The sequence below is a fragment of the Bombyx mori genome, chromosome 23 (genome assembly GCF_030269925.1).
Source record: "Bombyx mori chromosome 23, ASM3026992v2".
NCBI lineage: Eukaryota > Metazoa > Arthropoda > Insecta > Lepidoptera > Bombycidae > Bombyx > Bombyx mori.
This window is the reverse complement of record NC_085129.1, coordinates 18779226-18801840: the sequence shown is the minus strand read 5'-3', so window position 1 is coordinate 18801840 and position 22615 is coordinate 18779226. Positions and strand designations below refer to the sequence as shown.

Sequence of the window (22615 nt, the reverse complement as noted above, 5' to 3'; positions counted from 1 at the left end):
AATGTACATTGTAGGTGAATCAGTAGTGATTTTTTTGTTTTACACAAATAAATTAGAATCAAAAACATTACATATTTTTTACATCAATAATTTATATAATTATAAATTATATTTTTTAAAGTAGACCAAATTTATTCTAGACATGAATAGCATAATTGCAATGCATTAGTTTAGATCACGTTCAAAAAAACCACATTATTAAATCTTGTAAAATTTTAAGTATTAACAATTCAGCTAACAGACAGCTGAAATACTGCAATACTTTTCTTTTTCAAATCACAGAACACCTAGATCACGTACAATAGTTTAGATCTAGATTTATACCGTACCCTAAAATTACTTTTCCCGCATGTAAATAGCCATAATAACACACAAAAATAAATTAAATTACAAAAAGAAACATTGAAATACGAAACACCATTGCAATCGGGATAAATTTCAAACTAGGAAGTCCTAGTCTCGTCAGCTTTTGCGTGCTGATAACAGAAGCTTGTTTCTGTTATAGATACACGAAAAAAAGTGTAATATATTAAACGAATATAAATTTAAAACTGCCACAAATATAAATAGATATTTAATGGAAGAATAATTCGATTTTGAAACACTGCAATTGGAATAGGAATTTCAAACTAGGAATTCCTATTGAATAACGTATCATTTCTTAAATTTAGTCAAAGGTAAGGTTTATAAAAAATATACCACTAAGGAAGTACCATTTAGTCTTAATAAAATTTCATATCATTCACGTGTTGGTGTGTGTTGATATCAAAATTCAGCCTTTTCGCTTACACATCAAAACCCAAATTCGCTTGAGTTTTGTGACGGTGCTAAATTAGCCGAAGAGCTGTGGTTGGAAAATGTGTATCGTAAACATCACACTAGTGGCCAAGTATATTATTTTCATGTAAAACTTAGGACGGGGTTTATTGATCTATTAAAAATATTATTATTTATCGATTTTTTACCACGATTTTTACATTGTACATAATGAGTTCCTAATTATGCACAATCACAATTATATGACAGTCGCAATGATGGCGATCTACTCGTAACAATAACTCGTAAAAATAATACTGCTTATAATATTATGCCAGAGACGATCACTTTTCGGCAACAAAAGAAAGAAAAAGGAACAAAAACCTTTTTTTGTCTTCATTTCTTTCTTTCATTTACGTTAATACACATTTTTTGGCCCGAAACTCAAGTAACGATATATCAAATGATCTCTTAATTTAGGTGGATAGCTCTATCACGGCACAGTATTGTGTGATTGTAATACCTAATGGTATACGTAAGCAGAATTAGGCTTAACCGCGATTCGCGGGCAACGCTTTCGTTCGCAATGCCTTCGCCAAGACTCTTTTAAAGTGTACACAATTTGCTAACAGATGGCGTTCCTTCAGAATCGATCCATTTCGCTGGTGGACATGTACATTGACAATTCGGAGCCGTCAGAGAACGTCGGGCAGATCCACTTCTCGTTGGAGTACGACTTCCAAAACACTACCCTGATCTTGAAGATTATACAGGTATGTCGAAAAATATGTAGGCTTGCGGAAGGCAGCGGCTTGGCTCTGCCCCTGGCGTTGCTGAAGTCCATGGGCGACGGTAACCACTCACCATCAGGTGGGCCGTATGCTCGCCTGGCTACAAGGGCAACAAAAAAAATAAAATGTGGATGACACACATGTGTTCAGCAATGCCAGGGGCAGAGCCAAGCCGCTGCCTACCGAAATTTATTTATTTGATTTATAATATTTTAATTACACTACACAACAATGCATACATACTTTATTTTATATCAATAAATTCATTTACCACACAATCATACAAAACATTGTTGTTTACACAAACAACACAACAAAACATGAATATTGAGTTGATTTCGATTGAGTCGATTCGTGTCAGATCAGAGTGCTGAACTTTCGCAGAGCTTTCGCTCGAGCAAGGTAATCAATGTCGCCGCGTTAAGCCTTGTTCGGACTAGGCGAGTATTTTAGTCGATTACCGAGTAATTTAGTAGCTAAATGTGTCTGAACACCAGGCGACTAGCGCCTCCCACCACGGGTCCTTGCTCACTAGCTCACTGACTAAACAAGTCCGAACCTGTTGATTAGTCGAGTTCATTAGTGGCACTTCTCAAATGGTTATCTTTGCGCTGAAATTTAGAGTGTATTTTCATTAACAGAAAATTCACACAACTTTCGGACATTCTCAAACTATCGAAGTATTCCAATGCTAATTCCTTCAGAAGACATTTAGTAGCTCCTAATTAATCTCTTCTATCGATCCATTTTCGTACCCATAACTTATTTTTCTTTATCACAGAAATTTCCTCATCCATCTCTTCTAAAATAGCCATTACGATTAGCTTAATCAGTTTATTCGCTCTATTGCGTTGCAGCCTGTTCATCTTGCAAAACACCACTCACTTGTGCACTCTACTGGACCGTAATACGAACGATTTCTGTGCAGTAGCGAGTAGTTTAGCCACTAAATTACTGGGTATTCGACTAAAATACTCGCCTAGTCCGAACAAGGCTTTAGCTCCAAATCATTTAGTCTTAAGTACATCGTACACAAAAACATAGAACGTCAAATTCTCACAGCAAACACTCTTCGAAATGTGTTAAACGATAAACATAAAAAAGTGTATTGTTAATTTTTTGAGCACACAAAACGAACAATAAACAGCGCCTCTGAAAAGTCTCTGAGCTCTATATGAATTATGATCATGTTTTGTGTAAATAATGTTTGTTTTGGTAAGTGGAAGTGTGAAAGTAGCCCCGGTAATCAACAAGTTAAAGAGCGGACGGTTAGCGTGGTATGGACGTGTGATGCGTAGAGAGAAGATGCAAGTGACTAGGAGGTGTATGGAAATGGTAGTGTAAGGTAGAGGGGGAAGAGGTCGAACGAAGAAGACATGGATGGAGTGTCTGAATGACGCTATGAGAGAGAGAGGAATGAGTGTTGGGATGACGGCTGATAGAACAGAATGGAAGAGAAAAAATAACTGTGCCGATCCCACCTAGTGGGATAAGGTGGAGAAAAAAGAAGAATGTTTGTATTGGTATTAACATCCTGTCTGATCCGGTCGAAGAACAATCTCTGGTTCCAGTTTTAATTCCGAATGCGATGACTCACCCAGGCTAAAATAAGTACCTTTTACCTATATCTAAAAAAAATTGTGCGTCTGGGGACGCCCGACAGAAGCGATAAATTACACTAATCTAAGTTGAACTATTTAATATTGAAATTGTTTAGGTAACTTGAGAAAAGCTTAGGTTATTACCTAAATTTTATCTTTAAATTAATACGTGGAGCAAAAACTTTTTACCCCTTTTTACGAAAATCGCGCGGACGGAGGAGTATGTTTACCACACTTATAGAGAATATAGAGAAGGAGTGCAGAATATTAATATTTTTTTTTAAATTATGCATAAAAAATTACATTAAATCAATAAAAAAACTACCATGTACACTAGTGTGTACATGTGTGTGTCAAATACATGGTAGTCCATGTATTTGACACACACACGCATGCATGCTATTTGTTTATTGTCAAAGTTTTCTCATTTCAAATTGAGAATAGATTAAAATATTGTTTGTCTTCATTAATACATATTTGTCTAAAGTGTAGTCTTGGCGTAATCTGTGATTATAGAAGTAAATAGTCTTTGACAATAGAATCATAATAGTGTACAAACTTATAGTTTCAATCAACTACATATAATCGAATTTCGACTACGAGGGGACCATTAGTCTATATTAATATGATAATGTAAAGAAAATTGTAATATAAATTGAAAAAGATATAAATATGTAGTTAGGAGCTACACACGTTCTCAGTGCCGCTGCCGTATGCGTGAGAGAAAGGGACGGCAGACAGACTGGCAACGTAACGCGTTACGTTACGAACCCTCCCATAAGAAATTATCACTTCAAAAACATTTCGTTTTAATTCTGGTACCCACTCAGGCGTCAAGAATCTTTCCGATGACAGTTGAATTGGAAAATGTTTTGCAAAATCATAAATAACATTTATTAAATATTCATGAGTTGCCTCTTATTCATTATGGAAGGGAGGGCTTGGAAGTTGTAAAGAAATTTTCATTTTGTCGGCACGTCGTGAGATTGGTAAAGTGACTTGTTTAATAATTATGTACATGAAAGTATTTTGAGATTTTTATTTTGATATAATTAATGGACGTGATTTTTTAATTTTGCCACTTTAATGCAATATGTGTTTGTTTCTGGTAAGCGTATTACAACAGAGAATCCAAGAGTACCATTATTACACCGGATTAGAAAATTTAAGACGGTTTTACGTTTAAATGAGTTGCGGATAATCACGGTATTAGTTAATAACTTCTGCCTGCGGTTTTGCCCGTGCGAGAAGTGTCTTTTTTTTATTGCTTAAATGTGTGAACGAGCTCACAGCCCACCTGGTCTTAAGTGGTTACTGGAGCCCATAGACATCTACAGCGTAAATATGCCACACATCTTGAAATATAGTTTTAAGGTCTCAGTATAGTCACAACGGCTGCCCCACCCTTCAAACCGAAACGCATTACTGCTTCACGGCAGAAATAGGCGGGGCGGTGGTACCTACCCGTGCGGACTCACAAGAGGTCCTACCACCAGCAATTACGCAAATTATAATTTTGCGAGTTTGATTTTTATTACACGATGCTATTCCTTCACCGTGGAAGTCAATCGTGAACATTTGTTAAGTACGTATTTCATTAAATGTCTCTTCCAAGATGAATTTTTTTCCAAATCCAATCAACTGATTATGTATTCTGCTAAATTAAAATTCAATTAAAATAGCATTAAAATTGCACTACTATCCCGCGGGAAGGCATTATCCGGATTTTTTTAGTGCAATCTATAAGTTTGTGCCATCTATTGCCGAAATCCGGAACTAAAGTTTAGTTAAAATAAAATTAGTCAAACTGTTGTCCCAAGATAACACATTAACACAAGAGAAAAAAGGATCCCATGTGCTAATCGAGAAAATGGTCTATCTATGTGCCAATTTTCTTCCAAATGTCTTCAATTAAAGTGATAAGATGCGTGCAGCTTAAGAGCAAAGATAAAAAACTCTTAAGACTGTTTATGGTAATTATTACCGAGTTTATTTTTGCTATGACTGAACGTAATATAATCTTTAAATTCAATGTTCATCAACTTCTACTTATTGTATAATTAATTTGAAATCTCGATAGATTGAAATATACTTAAAGTAGCTGGCCCGGCAAACGTTGTTTTGCCATATAAATTATATCTAGGAAAGATAAATAACCTAGATACCGACTGCAGCGCCATCGGCCGGGCTTATTTGTAAATCTAAACCATTCTCGAATCCACCTGAAGGCACACAGAAAATTTCATTGAAATCAGTTCAGCCGCTTAGGAGGAGTTCAGTGACAAACACACGCACAGAAGAAATATATATATATATATATATATATTATATTTATATATATATATATATATATTATATTTATATATATATATAAAGACTAGCTGACCTGGCAGACTTCGTAGTGCCTCAATCGATAAATCAAAGACCTAAACTTTTGTATAAAATAAACTTAAAACAAACAAAAGAAATCCGTCCGACGGGGGACACATCAAAGGAAAAACTAAATTGTTATTTTTATTTAATTCCGAGCATTTAAACCTTCACTGGACTTCCACAAATAATTCAAGACCAAAATTAGCCAAATCGGTTCAGCCGTTCTCGAGTTCTAACGTGACTAACGAACAGCAATTCATTTTTATATATATAGAAGATTTAATCTTAATAATGTCTATGCCAGGGCAAGGAGCTACCAGCCAAGGATCTGAGCGGCACTTCGGATCCCTACGTCAGGGTCACCCTGCTCCCGGACAAGAAACACCGCTTGGAGACGAAGATAAAGAGACGCACTCTCAACCCGAGGTGGAATGAAACCTTTTATTTCGAAGGCTTCCCAATACAGAAGCTTCAGAGCCGGGTAAATTTGACAATTACAAAACAATCTTAATGTTTGATCATACCCGATCCTGTGGACCGGTGTGGTAAACAGTCGACGTCGCCCTAAACACGTCATTACGAATCCTCCCAATCCATTAACGGTGCTTTTAGGTACCTCAAGTACCGATCACCGTCCTCGCCGGACCCGCCGCTTGCGACAATGGGCTCGACGAGTAAATTAACCCATAGACACAGCCCACTGAGTTTCTCGTCGGATCTTCTCAGTGGGTTGCGTTTCCGATCGAGTGGTAGATTCTGCGAAGCACTGCCCTTGCTAGGGCCAGCGTTAGCAACTGTGGGCTAAACATAGATATATATAAATATTCTAAGTTGGCTAGCTGTTTCCATGCTGTAGTGTCTACAGGTTCTCGTAGCCGACAAACACCATAACGAAGAAAGGAAACACGTAGATCAATACTATTAATTGTAAGATTACAGCACGTGCTAATTTCCAGGTCCTGCATCTTCACGTGTTTGATTACGACCGCTTCTCGAGAGATGACTCCATTGGCGAGGTCTTCTTGCCGTTGTGCCAGGTAAATCGCGCCTGGATCGTCCTATTACTATTACTTTACTATTATTTTTCTGGTGGTAGGACCTCTTGTGAGTCCGCACCACCACCCCCCTATTTCTGCCGTGAATCAATAATGCGTTTCGGTTTGAAGGGTGGGGCAACCGTTGTAACTATACTGAGAACTTAGAACTTATATCACAAGGTGGGTGGCGCATTTGATGTCTATGGGCTCCAGTAACCGCTTAACACCAAGTGGGCTGTGAGCTCGTCCACCCATCTAAGCAATAAAAAAAAAAGTGTAACGGTTAGAACTGATTACTGTACCACCGGATTGGAATGCGAAACTCAATTGGAATTTTCTCAAGTATATTTGGTGTTAGGGATTATAGAGCATTTGTTCACGTCCTGATGAATCTACTCGATCCTGTCCTGTCCTTTTGGATGCTTCTGATTCTAAAGGTAGCACCAGTCACAACAAAGGTCCCCATGCTCATTCACTCGTGAAGCAGCTGCTCTTTAGCTGTTAGATTAGTTTCACACGCGGGAGTTGGAAGACCTTTGACCCACCAGCGATTCCTCCAGTCCAACTAACTAAGGCCTTGTCTTTTTAAACCTTACTTCGATTATATATTTGTAAAATGAATAGCGTTCGTGTGGCAACAGCCTTAGCGTTGACAGTTGACAGCTGACATGTTGCCATTGTTGACACAACCCCGAGCGCTAGTGTACATAGCGACATAAAGGTCACGTGTGATCGGGCGGCATCGCATCCTCCATTGCGTGTTTGGTGGGGCAAGGCTCTGAAACTGTGATACTTTAAGACAAATATTTTTTTGTATGGAAACTAGCGACATCTTGTAGCGGATGCCCCTAAATTTATAAGTTGTTAAAATGAAGGCATTTAATTATTGTATAGCTCTAAACACAGAAAATAAAAAATAAAAAAAATCATACAAGTCTTTATTTGCTATAGACAAAGTGATTAGATTTTATCAATTTGTCATTTCTGACAATTTACAAAATCCTACATTAAAAATAAAATGTGGGTTAGCTAATATGTTACTGCCATCTACAGGAGCTATGAGAAACTAATCGAAGCAATGCCATCTAGTGGCCGACGCCCGTAAACATTTTTGTTGAGTACTCGAGTTGCTTATCTATAACTAGCTTATGTGTATTATCTATGCGATGGAATGTCAAAGATTAATTATTAAACATTAAAGAAACGTTAATTATAATTACTACTTTGAGTCTTAAAACAATTGATTGTACGATCTAGTTATTTTGTAATAAATTATTTTTTGCTCGGCTACCCACTTTTTATTATAATAATAAATAGTGGAGGTTACGCCCGGCAGACAACAATGTCGGTCCTTCTAACCTCACATTCAATTTATCTCCAGCCCTTTTCGCCCTCGTTGGAAGCGAACAATCAAAACTTTGACCTATCCGCAACATAAATAAGATATTTCATATAAATATCAGAAACTCGAGAACACAATGGCGCGAATTTCGTTACCATAATAACTTATTGATGTTTCAAGGAATCAGAAGACCCTCCTTCTTTATGCAGATTTAAGCAAATATAACATTAACATAATTCGTATTTGTGTCAATTTGTGAACAGAAATTACTTTTTTCTTTTTTTTACTCGCTTTGTAGGCAGATGGGCATACGGCCCACCTGATGGTGAGTGGTTACCGTCGCCCATGGACTTCAGCTATGCCAGGGGCAGAGCCAAGCCGCTGCCTACCGCTTAATACTCTCCACTAGCCTCGTTTGAAGAAGGACATGTCATAGCGCTCGGGAAACACCGTGGGGGGAGCTCATTCCATAGCCGGATGGTACGTGGCAAAAAAGATCTCTGGAAACGCACTGTGGATGACCGCAGTGGCTCCAGGTAGTATGGATAAACTCTATTCCGGTGCAGGCGCCATTGAACCGATGTCGATTAAAGAGAGTTCGTCTTTTGGTCTATTTTTGAATAGTACAGAAGGTTTGGCGAACTCACGGCCCACTAGGCCTAAAATATTGTTACGCGCTGGGGTTCGGGATAAATAAAATTTCACCAAAGTACAACTTAAAACTGTATTCAACACTTAGAACACTTAAAACACTCAATAAAACTTTAAAACACTCAACAAAAACTTTAAAACTCTCAATTCGCTTGTTCCGCTTCGCTTCAGGTGATCCGTTCGCTGTTTCACTTCGAGTAGTTCCGATTATTGACTAAATGCGTGCCATCTCTACAACGCTTTTATAGCCGATTCCTCATCCCTAGAATTGTCGAGAATATTCCACACATCTCTAGTAGTAGTTCCCGCTATCTGACAATAGATGGCGTTGTACTTCTCGAGCGTTCTAGGTCCTTCGATATTCGTTCGACTATTCGGCGATAGATGGCGTTACTCTTACCGGCGTAGAAATATAGTATGCAACGACTATTTCACCCTACGAATCGGAATAAAAAATAGACTAATGGTATGCGATATGAAATATAATTCGTGATTGTTATCATAAGAAGACAATTCCGTAACTTTCCAGGTGGACTTAAGCGAAAAACCTTCGTTCTGGAAAGCTCTGAAGCCTCCAGCGAAGGACAAGTGCGGGGAGCTTCTCACTTCGCTCTGCTACCATCCGAGTAACAGCGTGCTGACCTTGACACTCCTGAAGGCCAGGAATTTGAAGGCGAAGGACATTAACGGGAAATCAGGTTGAGTACAGAATGAGTATTTTTTGGAGAGCGGGCGATAGTTCCTTAACTATTGCGATAAGCAATGACTGATAGAAAACGTCACGTAACGAAAAACCGTTATGTCCTCGTACATACAATTCTCTATGTATACTGAAGAAAAGTCGCTCATATATAGACATAATACTGGTGTTAGGACCTCTTTTGAGTCGACGTGGGTAGATACCACCGCCCTGTCTATTTCTGCCGTGAAGCAGTAATGCGTTTCGGTCTGAAGGGTAAGCAATAAAAAAAAAAAAACGTGTGGCACTCGGGAACTGCCGCGGTAAAGCTATTGCATAACGTTTTTTATCAACTTATGCAATTATAATTAGACAATGATAATTTAATATTAAAGCAATAAGAAAACAAGACCACGCTATATTAAACATTAATAAAAGCAAAACCTTAACTATCCCCTTCACACTCATAAGCTAGACCGCGCGAGAGAGATGAACAGACTTTTCATAATGCGCATACAGTGTGACGTCACGCCACGCGCTTATTCACAAACACTACACGTGTGAATGTGTTGAACGCGAGCTACATGGTAGGCGGAGTGGGCGGTGTAAGGTTTTTTTCGTTACGGAATTTCATGATTCGATCGCCGCGCTCAAGGCCCACGATAAAAGCTATACAATAGCTTAAAAAATAATAATAATAATACACTCTGATTTCTGACACTGCCCACAGAGAACTATCCGTGTAATTCCGTCTTAACATTTATAATCGTTAAGCCACCCCATTTTTCACAGCATCATATAAATCAAGATTCAGAAGCATCTCCGAGGATCCAATTAACCGTGTCTTGTAACGGTCTTAGTTGAGTTACGGCTGGTTCGTTCTTCGGGTAACACCAGAGAGATCGGGTGTCGGATTATGAATTGTAAATTCCAAAACAAAAATAAATGAGGGTTGTGTTTTTTTTTTGCGTCATAATCCCGCATAATAAATTACTGAAATTTTCATTAGGGCAAGACGTTTCTGTACTGTGGGGGCTTAAGATTTACAATGTATCCCGCCACGTTTATTATCCGTGTACCGCCAAGCAAACATGCTATGCAGGGTTAATTTTGAAATGCAAGTGAATTTTGAAAGAAAGAAAAGGCCTTCAAAGTTGAAAAAGGTCTATTTCTTTCTTTCAAATTTTTTTCATCCTCTTTTTGCTTTAATCTCTCAAAATTTTCATTCTTGTTTTACTTTTCGATTAATCGGGTACTCGACATGATGTAGGTAATGTTCAGTAAGGTAAGGCACCTTCAATAAGCATGAGCGGAGAATAGAAGTGCCACTTTATTGTGCATAACAATACCGTCTAAATTTCTACGTTCAAGACAGACAAAGTCAACCTGCATTTTTTATATTATTATTTTTTTGCTTAGATGAGTGGACGAGCCCAGTGCTAAGTGGTTACTGGAGCTCATAGACATCTACTACGTAAATGCCGCCACCCACCTTGAGATACAAGTTCTAAGATGTCAGTATAGTTACAACGTCTGCTCCACCCTTCCAACTGAAACTCATTACTGCTTCATGGTAGAAATACGCAGGTGGTGGTACCCGTGCGGACTCACAAGAGCTTCTACCACCAGTAAAGGTCCTACCACCAGGGCTTTTTAATATAGTTGAATCTTTGAACTCCTGTATCATGCAGGTCGCGTCGTTCCATTTGTAATGCAATATATATTTGTAAAGCTAAAATGTAAAATTTATGGTGCAATAAAAATATTTTCCTTTTTGGAAAGTCAATATTCAATCGATATTCTTCGAATCGATATCATAGGATGGTGGCAATATTAATGTCGCTCGCTCTATAAGCTCAGTTGAGGGAGCCAGTGAAACAATTTTACGAGAGACAATTTTAAAATAGGAGAGCAAAGACGAAATCGCGTATTGTTTTTTTTTTTTGTAGCGATTGGAAATCTATCTTGAAATCATTATGCAGCACCCTTTCTGAGCATAACTAGAATAGCCCCTTAGGCTACCAACTATTGGAACATAGAAAAAACACTTTTTTTTCCTCCTATCTATGCTGATTATATAGCCTTGAGAGGCTATTTCAGCTTCGCCCTAACTTGTAGTTGAGCTCACGGGGCTCAAGCCTGAGTGTTGCTAACACTGGCCCTAACAAGAGCAGTGCTTCGCAGAATCTACCACCGGATCGGAAACGCGACCCACTGAGAAGATCCGGCGAGAAACTCAGTGGGCTGCATCCGTGGGTTAATTTACTCGCCGAACCCTTTAGCGACTCGAGCGACGGGCTCGACCAGGAAGAAAAAAGCGTTTCACAAGCAAAGATATTGACACGTACCAAATATTATTTTTCAAATATTCTATTATCGAATTGATTTTCCTCGCGAGATCAACCCTAAAATATATATTTCCGTTTCTATTATCGTTTTACGAGTATCATTTACGTTCTGTTGAGTTTCAAATCGGCAACGATGTTATATCAGTTTTTACTTCAATTAACGTGAACTGGCAATGACCCTTTTTATATACGAAATAGACTAGACAGAAGAAAAGCATCTTAGCTTTTTACAAAGAATGTTGACCATTGTAATTATAGCAATTCGTGCGTGCGCTAATTAAGTAGGTATTATTATATTTTAATGATTTTAGTGTAACAACGAATTATGCATTTGAATTTATTAATTGATTTAAGACAATGTGGAATTTGGTGTAAATTAAATTACGAACTATGATGAATAAAGATTTATTATTCGGTGGTTGCCCTTAGTTTATTTCCCCTACCTATTTGTGCCCCAAGCCTCAATTCACGACAATGGAGAACAGCTATCAAGGATTCTACATGACCACAACCGCTCTGCCAAGAGTAACCGACTATGATGATGATTCGCTGGTATCCAGCTTCTCGCGGATAGGTAGATGAACTCACGGGCCCAACTAAAGAGAATTTACTAGAGAATTTACTAAAGAGAAATTACTGGCCCTAGCAATGGAGACCAGACTCAGAATGGCGACCCATTGAGACGATCCGCCGAGAAACTCACTGGGTATACCGTTAGTACACAACAGGTATATTTTCGGCTCAAATACAAGTCGCTATGTCGATTAGCTTTTTGTTCAACAGACCTTTCATTCGCTGTCAAAAATTTTTTTAATTCCCATAACCCATAAGTAACATTTCGCCCCCCAGATCCCTACGTCAAGGTCTGGCTGCAGTTTGGCGACAAGCGCATCGAAAAACGCAAGACGGCCGTCTTCAAGTGCACCCTCAATCCGGTCTTCAACGACTCATTCTCGTTCAACGTTCCCTGGGAGAAGATCAGGGAATGTTCGCTGGACGTCCAAGTTATGGACTTCGACAACATCGGCCGCAACGAGCTTATCGGGCGGATATTGCTGGCAGGTTTGTTGATTTTGAATGACTATGATACTCGTAAACGACTTAAAATCGGCAAAACTAAAAACAATGAATTGATTGAGATGAAGAGGCTAAGAGACGTGGTTTAAATGAGCTGGTTATTAGCCAACAACATTCTCGTCTAGTGTTTAGTGGAATACAGGCAAGCTTAAAACTACATAGACCGATTCACCTACCTACCTTCCAACCCGCCTACCTTCAAGGAACAGTCATTGTACAAACATAGATGATATCCTCCATCATAGGGGAAGTAGCCTCTGGCTTTGCCAGATGCCTCCACTGTGATGATGCTGACGAGATGTGCTGTGCCCATATCCATTAGCAGCAATGCTCACTGCACCACCGGATATACATACTATTTATAACCAACTGGTTTTACTGGTGGTAGGACCTCTTGTGAGTCCGCACGGGGAAGTACCGTCACCCTGCCTATTTCTGCCGTGAAGCAGTAATGTGTTTCAGTTTGTAGGGTAGGGCAGCCGTTGTAATTACTGAGATCTTAGAACTCATATCTCAAGGTGGGTGGCGTTTACGTTGTAGATGTCTATGGGCTCCGGTAATTATTTAGCACCAGACGGGCTGTGAGATCGTCCACCCAATTAGGCAATAAAAAAAATTGACGAGATCCCTCAGAAGGGAACGTCGGATTGGCCCTGGCATCGCTGACGGTATGCTGATGCGTCGTTCGATCGACGTCAGCATCACCGACGGTAATGGTTATCGGTTACAGGCAAGAACGGCTCGGGCGCGACAGAGACGAAGCACTGGCAGGACATGATAACGAAACCAAGACAGACGATTGTGCAATGGCATCGCCTCAAGCCCGAATAAACCACGAAGCGACCCCCAACTTGCTACACGTCATAAGACTGAACGGTTAAATGTTACAAAAAAGCGAATAACCAAAAAACAAATAAAAATTTAAAAAAAAACGAAAAATATCTCTTTCGGATCTGTCTTTTGCGGCGTGTACAAATTTTGTTTCTTTTTTGTGAGATATATACTTAAATTAATTTTATTTGAATCAGAAAAAAAGTTACATATATTTTTTTTGTTTATTTATATAAATAAATGTAAATCATAAAATTTTGCTTTAATATTTATGTACTGTGTTGAGTTTCTGCATTCAGTTTGGAACGCGCACGCCATTATCTCGAACTTGACTGTTCTCTGATATCTCGAACGTTACTGCTTCTAAGCTATTAAACGTAATCTTGGAAACTAAAAACTTGAACATAAAAAAAAAAAACGTAACAATTGTGAAAAATTTCATTGCCTTCTTCAAAACATGTGATAGAATCAACCCATTTTTTTTTTCATTCCTAAATATATATTTTTTCATTTAAACGCATAAAGTGTTCGAATTTTGAAATACATTTATTTAAAAAAAATGCGTGATGAAATTTTTCATATATTGTTCCAAAATCTTTATGCAAATGTTAACGTTGTTTATATATTATGATAATATGTAAAAGTTGAATCGACGTTGGGAAGTTTTGAACGAAACATTGTTAGTTAATTAAATAATTAAATAATAAATATATCTTAATAATATCGTTAAAGGTAGTGAATATTAACAAAAGTCGAGTTCGTATCGCACAAAAGTTGTAGATTTTCATTTATTTAAAAACTCTAATTGGACTAAACAAATTCACATTGGTGTGCATATTTATTTTCACTCCGAAATTCTACCGAATCTGAGGATTGTTGAAATTTTAAAAAGTTCAAACTGCCAAATAATAAAGTAATTTACATTACAGCACAACAAAAATCTGTGTCAAAAACAATCTTTGTTTAAAAACACTTATTGCTTATAATATGTATTGAAAAATTCTAAATTTTAATGTTAAGATTGAAAAAAAAGGACGGTCAATTTTAGGCGCGGTTTTGTAAAAAGAAATGTAATTTGTGGAAGAAAATGAAAAAGAAAAAAAATTACGTAACTTAAACAATAATTTTGAGTCGGAATTCGTTTGGAAATTGTTTTTTTTTTTAATCCGATGTTAATTAACCTAAGTTGTATGCGATGACCATTTGGATTGTTAGGATTGTTACAAAACATATTATGGATACATTTTAATATAACATAGTATTTATTATGCTTGTTGTTGAATGTTAAAAAATATTGCTTATTGAAAAAGAAAAAAAAAACGTAGAATCGATGTTTTTTTTTGAAAACGAACCTTAAAAAATAAAAATCTTATTGTATACATTTATAAAGATATTTATAGACAATTAGTAATACAATATTTATATATATTTTAATAGCAAATCTTACAGTAGCGTTGTTAGAATAGAATGTTCAGAATTAAATTTAATAAGTAGTTGCAGAAAATATAATATATAAATATTGAATATGATGATAATATATTGAAATCAACGATAGTGGGTATTTTTAAAACTTTATTTTTTACTGTATTTTTCTATTGTTCGTATGTATTCTTTTTTTAATAATTATTCTGATTCATTTACCTTTTCGAAATGGAATATTAAATAAATGAATTTAACTTTTAAATCAATTGAAAAGGGTTCTATTGTTACGATTATTGCATCAATAACTTGATAAGATAAAAGAAAAAAGAAGATTCTAGAAATCGTCTCTCATATTGCCAAAGTCATTCAGTACTTCCACCAATGTAGTCGAAGATCCACTTCTTCAACTATCACATTTTTCCCCTACCATTATTCGCTGGTAACCTAAATGCGGTCATCCACAGTGCGTTTCCAGAGGTCTTTTTGCCATCTACCATCCGGCTATGGAATGAGTTCTCCTCTACGGTGTTTCCCGAGCGCTATGACATGTTCTTTTTCAAACCTTTATGCCATCTTTATGCCTGAACTTGAATTAATTATAAACACATACATCAATCATTGAAGATCAAATTTTCAGTCAATTTATAGGCAGACTAACTAAAAACATAGTAGAAGCTGTTAAAACATTAATTAAAACAAACAAGTGTTCTTTAGTAACCTAACTTTCCGTCACATCGACTGGATTGCGTAAAGAGGCACTCTTCAAGATCATCGTCCAAGAAGCTGATTAGGTCATCCAATGATTCCCACATTCAAACTCGCAGTGATACCTGATGACGGATATCGCATTTGATTGAATTAATTCGTTCGAAATACCTGTCTTTATGATCTGGCAATACTTACTTCTAAACCGTAATAAATATTTTAATTCCTAAATAATCAAAATCAATAACGCGCTTAATAACGTCATTTAAAAAAAAATACAAAGATTACGTTTAATATAATTGTTTATTCATTTGCAAATAGGCATACAATGATTTGTTTAATATTGTTTTTTGATCTAAATAACATCTCAATATTGCCGACGATATTAAAAAAAAACTCACTAATGTCATTATGACACATGTCAAAGTCGTAAAAAACTTACAGAGGCTACATTTTATTGGGATTAGAAATACGAATGTCAAAAACTTTAATCGTCAGTGTAGTTCAACAAAAAACGATATCACTTACTCGTCGATGTAAATTGGAAATTTTTAAAGTCGAACCGTTATGGAAATTCGTAAATAACCGTACTCGTCGAACTCGGCAAAGAGTTCGACGTGCAACCTAACCTACACTAACCCGCTGAGTTTTTCACCGGATCTTCTCAGCGGGTCGCGATTCCGATCCGGTAATAGATTCATTTGCGAAGCAGGTGCTTTTGAATTGTTTGTTCGAAGCGCTCGAGGCTGATAGCAAATCCCACCCCTCCTGGCTGAGCCGTACTCGCGCACCTATCATGGTGGGACTGAAAAGGCCTCTGGGCTACCAGTAATCCTTCAATCATAAAATAAATAAATACGAAAATCCAATGACCCAATCCATCCGTTGAGCGGAATTTTTATAAAATTATACTTGCGTTTTGAATTGCTTTCTGTGACGCCATATTAACATCTCAAACTCTTTTTGTATATTTTGCTTTGATGAACCAAGCCTTTTACGGATTTAATCTACAATTTATTATTAAAAAGCACACTATGTGTGAATAGTGAGGTTTATAATATTTAAAATTAGGACAGCATAATCGTAGTGATGTGCTGATAAGAAGAAGAAGAAGAATCGTAGCGAGCGGTGTAATTTAAAAGATAATTTGAGAGAGTGATAGAGAGAGAGAACATACTTTATTGCACACCAAAACATAATTAACATTAGAAAACAGTCAACAAGCAGATACGTTTGTACAATAGACGGTCTTATCGCTAAAAGCGATTTCTTCCAGACAACCGTTTAATTACCCGAAATTCTGGACAGATGTATCTAATAATACATTATTAAAGAAAATACATACATAGAATAAATAGCGGTTTTAGCGGTAGGCAGTGGCTTGGCTCTGCCCCTGGCCCCAACAACGGCAATAAAAAAAAAAAAAAAATTAAAATCGAAATGTAACTTACTACTCTCAGCAGGACTATCTCAACTCCTCCCCCATATAAGACAGTTCATCTCCAGTCTACCCCCATACTCCTTTCAATTACCATTCTATCAATTCTGACATTTCGTACAATTGACGTTGACATTTTAACATTAGAGTCACTACGACCTGTGTGCTTAGTGCGAGCTTTTTAACGTTCTCGATAGCGTAAAAGTTAACTCATATTTGTATGGAGTGGAATCGTTTGCGTACGTTTGCCGCTAGGGGCGCTGTTCCAAATGCATACAAAATTGTCTTTACTTTACGCTATCGTGAACGTTAAGAAACTCGCACTAAGCACACTGGACTCTGCAATGCAATGCCAGTGAACGAACTCATGTTTCGTATTGCTCTAGTGAATGTTTAATCTTATTGAATTCAGGTTGGTCATTGGAATTTTAAGTCGCTCGGCCACTCAGGTATCCGAGACACGTTATTTTAGCGTGAATAATTTCGAAACTTGTCTTGTTTTAATGTAATGTCTCTGTGTTTTTTTTTTATTGCCTTTGTAGGCAGACGAGCATACGGCCCACCTGATGGTGAGTGGTTACCGTCGCCCATGGACTTCAGCAATTCCAGGGGCAGAGCCAAGCCCCTGCCTACCGTTTAATACTTACTATGTGTGACGATGAGTAGCGAATCTGTGGAGGAAAGCCAGTCGGTCCGTGATCTCAACTGTTCAAAATCGAACCACGCCTTATCGTGATAACCTTATAAACCGCAATCGCGTAGACTATACAATTAATTTTGATAATTCTCAACATTTTTGTTCAGAGACTAACCGGAGAAAGTTTCATTAAATTAATACCGTCTCAAAATCTAAATGTTAAATACTCTGTAGTAATACTGAATTAATTGATTAATCAGTTAATAAGGCCGTCATCTTGAACTGTTTAGCACTGTTGTTTTGATTTCGAAGTGAAACTTCTTTAGGCGTGTTGAGAGTAAAATTTGACTCGCGACAGATTCGTTACGGCTAGAGAGAAAATATACAATTTAGAAGGAGCGAGAGTGAGAAAATAGACAGTGTCTCGCGAACCACTTGACAGTGGAGAGAGGAAGAAACAAAGCTAGGTGGTTTCTCTTATACAGATTCTGTTTACGGGCGTCGGCCACTAGATGGCTTCGCTTCGATTAATTTCTCATTGCTCCTGTAGATGGCAGTAACATATTAACTATCTTATATTTTATTTTTAATAAAGGATTTAACATTTTTATTTTTATTTTTCTGTATATAATTTGAAATATATTTAAATGGTGAAGAGATCGTATCTCTTATACGCAGCGTTCCCTATTATAAAAGTAATTTGATTTAAGGATAAAAAATGTAGAAAACCACAATGCAAAAGAAGTTCCACTTCTTTCACGTGCGTCATTATTTTTTGTATATTTCACAGAATATCAGTTGCTTATTGGCTTAGGCCTCTTCTAACATATTCTATTGTCCTAACATATTCTTCCTCACCCTCGCCCTCTGAATGATACAAACAAGTTTTTTTTAATATCTTATACTGTATGTTTCACTTGATAATCGAAATGTGGCGATATTTTTTTCTAATTATTTCTATCTTTATCCTCTCACTAACGCTTTCGTGACGTTTCCGCATAGAAGTGTATGTCTGTTTGTAGCGTGCAGTTTAGAATTGTAAATACTTAGATATTTAATTCGGCGGAATACGACGGTACATTGTCAGTATCAATGTTAGTGGAATGTGAGAGATGTCTTACTGAACACTCCCATACTGATGACGGAATTTTCTTGACTGAAAAGTCTCATTGGATCTATTTGCTGGTTACATATTTATTTAAATTTATGTATCTCTGTATATTTGCGGACTTTATGTCAAAGACATTAATTTCTAGTAACTATAAGGTAACAAAGAGAGAATAATGATATAAATTTAACATTTAAATATTCCAGCAGCTTTGGCCAAACCTTTAATTTGATAAAAGTAAATTCGGTTTAATATTAACATTACATAAATTAAGTTTTGGAACATCATATTTACCTTTAACCCTTTGGTGCCCACTGCTGGGCATAGCTTACTGGTGGCAGGACCTCTTGTGCCTATTTTTGCCGTGAATCAGTAATGCGTTTCGGTTTGAAGGGTAGGGCAGCCGTTGTAACTATACTTGAGACCTTAGAACTTATATCTCATGATGGGTGGCGCATTTACGTTGTAGATGTCTATGGGCTCCAGTAACCACTTAACACCAGGTGGGTAAGCTCGTCCGCCCATCTAAGCAATAAAAAGCAGGTCCTCTTTTTTATGCCCTAAACCTTATTAGCCCGTCATTCTCATCCATGTTCGCCCTGCCCTTCCCCAGTGTCACCAGTCCACCATGCCATAGATCTTCCGTGACCTCAATAACCTAATCTCAGCCAAGCTTTACTCTTGACTTTCCAGCGCTGCCAATAAGCGCATCTGTAAGACGTTTCTCACATTACAACGAACACTTAACTTCTAGAAGATTTGAATCGCTTTCATTCTAATAAAAAAAAAGCATATCTAATATAAGTAGACGTGTTTTAAAGTATATGTAATTATAAACGAGAGGTCAAAAAGAGAGGAAATTAGTCGTTAATTGTATTATATATAATGTAATGGAAATGAAGCTTTCAAACGCGTCATAGAGTTCGACTTACGTATATTTTGGCAAAACAAATGAATTTCTTTAATTCCTTCCTCAGGAACTACCTCTGTTTTTTTTTCTTTCTATTTATAAATTTCCATATAATTTACCGCTGTGATTTAGAATCTAACATATCAGGCCAAACTTTATTTAAAACGCCTTCAAAGAATATATTTTCGTTAATGAAAGTAAATATTTAAAGTTAATGTTATAAAGCTATTCTCGCTAAATACATCAATATTTTATTTTTTTATTGTATAAAACTATTTTTCCATTTCTATTCTATAATATATAATTATGTGTATGTATTATAAATTATAATTAAAACTATTCTAATGTATATTAATGTAATATCTATTTTTGTGTGAATTTAATTAGTCGTGCATGTTTACGAGCTTCGTAAACTTTCGATTAAGCTTGCATAATAATTCCACAATGATTTTGACTATCTGAATTTCTTTGTATTATTAAAAAAAACCTAAGCAGGCTTCTTGAAATAGTTCGAAAAAACGTAAAACGCGAAAAAATTCATGAAAATCTTAAGGAGAAACTTTTTTTTAAAATAAATGTGTAAAAATATTTACTGCTTCTTAAGAACAACTTCTTGTGACATTCATGCTATTTAAAAAAATATCTTGTGTCGATTAAAATGCTTAAGAAATTCTGACAGATCTGACACATGTCAAAAGTCTTGTAAGATATGTGATGAGGACATTGTCTCGTCTCCGTGTGTTTCTCCAGGCAAATCTGGACATCAGCTGGTACGTCTAAAGAGTTAACATTAAATCCCAAACTTAACCACCAGTTAAGTATTCTTGTAAAGAGCATTTTGGACACTATCCAACGGGTTCTTACCACGATTATCGCATTTCACGGGCTCTTGATGTTCTGGTGTGTTGCAAGCGCGATGGTTGAGGGTAGACTGAAGACTGCGGGATGTTAGGAGCTGACTCATCTGGTCTTTTCCACTTATGCTGGTTACCTAGGGGCTATGCCAGCTTAGGCTAGCTAGCGAGCGAGCTTAGCTTACTTACCAGGCGAGTATCTGGATTAATTTGTCTAGCATCTTAATAGTTCGTTTTTGGATATGTTACCACTGGAATTCGATGACTCACCACGACTATATATACTCGCTGTAGTCCCAACTATAAGTTATTATTAAACGGCCGTCTGGTGTAGTGGTAAGTGACATGGTCACTACACAAGCGGGTCGCGGGTTCGAATCCCGCCAAGGGAAGATATTTGTATGATAAATATAAATGTCTTTTCCAGGGTTATCGATGTATATTAAATATATGTATGTGTATAATAAAAATCTTACATTTATATCCGTTATCTGGTACCTGTAACACAAGTTCTTTACGAACTTATCACGGGACCAGTTAACGTGGCGTGATTGTTAGTAAAATATTTATATATTTATTTACTTATATTGTTCCCAGATAGTTCTGAAATTTTCCCAACTCGTGAAATGCGATAATTGTAATGAGAATCCATTACAAAGTATAACATAACGCAGATAGACGCCAAACTTAAAAACAATTCCTACAAGTTTGCTACGTGTACTAAGTTCTGTTTTTCTTTTTGGCATTATTAAGCGATAATAAAGTTAGTTTGAATTAGGAAAATTGTGATTCATCAAAAAACTTGTATGTTTCATATAAGAAAATGTTCGTTTGACATTTTAATGAAAATTTTAAATAATAAAGACGCAATGTTTAGAATAGACGTCGTATAAATTAATTATATAGTCTATCATTGAATATGTCACTTTGATTTTCAGCTTGTAAAATTAGTTTTGTGTTTATAACTGTAAGTGTTTGAATAGAATTATTTAGTGTATATGAAATACTAATTAAAATTCGTAAGATGAAACATGTTGAAATGAAATATTATGTTGTAATGTGTATTTATGAGATTACTCCCAAATAAAACATATTGAGTTATCGAAATGTTGTGCTTTTTCTATCTTTATATTCGATACTAGCGACCCGCCCTCGCTTCGCTTCGGAAACATTAAAACAAACATGAAAAAAAAAAAAAAAAAAAAGTAGCCTATGTTCATCAGGGACAATGTCGGCTTCTAAAGGAAAAAGAATTTTTCAAATCGGTCCAGTAGTTTCGGAGCCTATTCGAAACAAACAAACAAACAAATCTTTCCTCTACTATTCGAATCCCGCGGGCAGATACCGATTTTTCTAATAAAATTCGTATCTAACTCATGTTCACAGATGGCATCCACGTTGAAGGAAAATCGTGTGACGACCCAAAGTTTATTATTTATTGCTTAGATGGGTGGACGAACTCACAGCCCACCTGGTCTCAAGTGGTTACTGGAGCTCATAGACATCTACATCGGAAATGCGCCACCCACGTTGAGATATAAGTTCTAAGATCTCAAGTATAGTTACGACGGCTGTCCCACCCTTCAAACCGAAACGCATTACTGCTTCACGGCTGAAATAGGCAGGGCGGTGGTACCCACCCGCGCGGACTCACAAGAGGTCCTATCACCAGTAATTTATCAATCAAAGTTTATTTACATAATTACCACACCACCATCCTACGTCTAGTACCGAGTGGGAGCAGCACTTAGTCTCTGGTCAATTGGATCCTGTGTCCAATGAATACCAGGTGAGCTCGTGTTTTCATCATAATGGAAGTAAAAAACCAATCAGTAATATGCTTCGTTTGTCAAAGTTTGACGAGAGTTTTGGACGGGTTCGACGAGAACGGTGACCGGTGCTTGAAATGCTTAAAGGTAGCACTGGGGTAAGGACAAGGTGTCCAGTGGATTCGTATCTAGTGATGCAACGGTGTCCCACAGGCGAATACCAATTTTTCTAATGAAATACAACAAATTTTCACGATTGACTTCCACGGTGAAGGATTAACATCAT

At 36.8% G+C, this 22615-nt stretch overlaps 1 protein-coding gene across 8 annotated transcripts in view; it reads left to right on the top strand.

Moving 5' to 3' along the window:
* LOC101742362 (synaptotagmin-7) overlaps positions 1–21667 on the top strand; it is a 419529-nt gene extending 397862 nt beyond the window's left edge. For all 8 annotated transcript variants that reach the window (XM_021350941.3, XM_021350948.3, XM_021350947.3 and 5 more), the window contains 6 exons: positions 1389–1529; positions 5826–6002; positions 6478–6558; positions 9081–9249; positions 12428–12640; positions 13386–21667. In XM_021350941.3, coding sequence (XP_021206616.1) covers positions 1389–1529; positions 5826–6002; positions 6478–6558; positions 9081–9249; positions 12428–12640; positions 13386–13486 — 882 coding nt within the window. In that variant the 3' untranslated portion in view covers positions 13487–21667. The remainder of the gene's footprint in view (positions 1–1388; positions 1530–5825; positions 6003–6477; positions 6559–9080; positions 9250–12427; positions 12641–13385) is intronic.
* Positions 21668–22615: the final 948 nt, after the last annotated feature.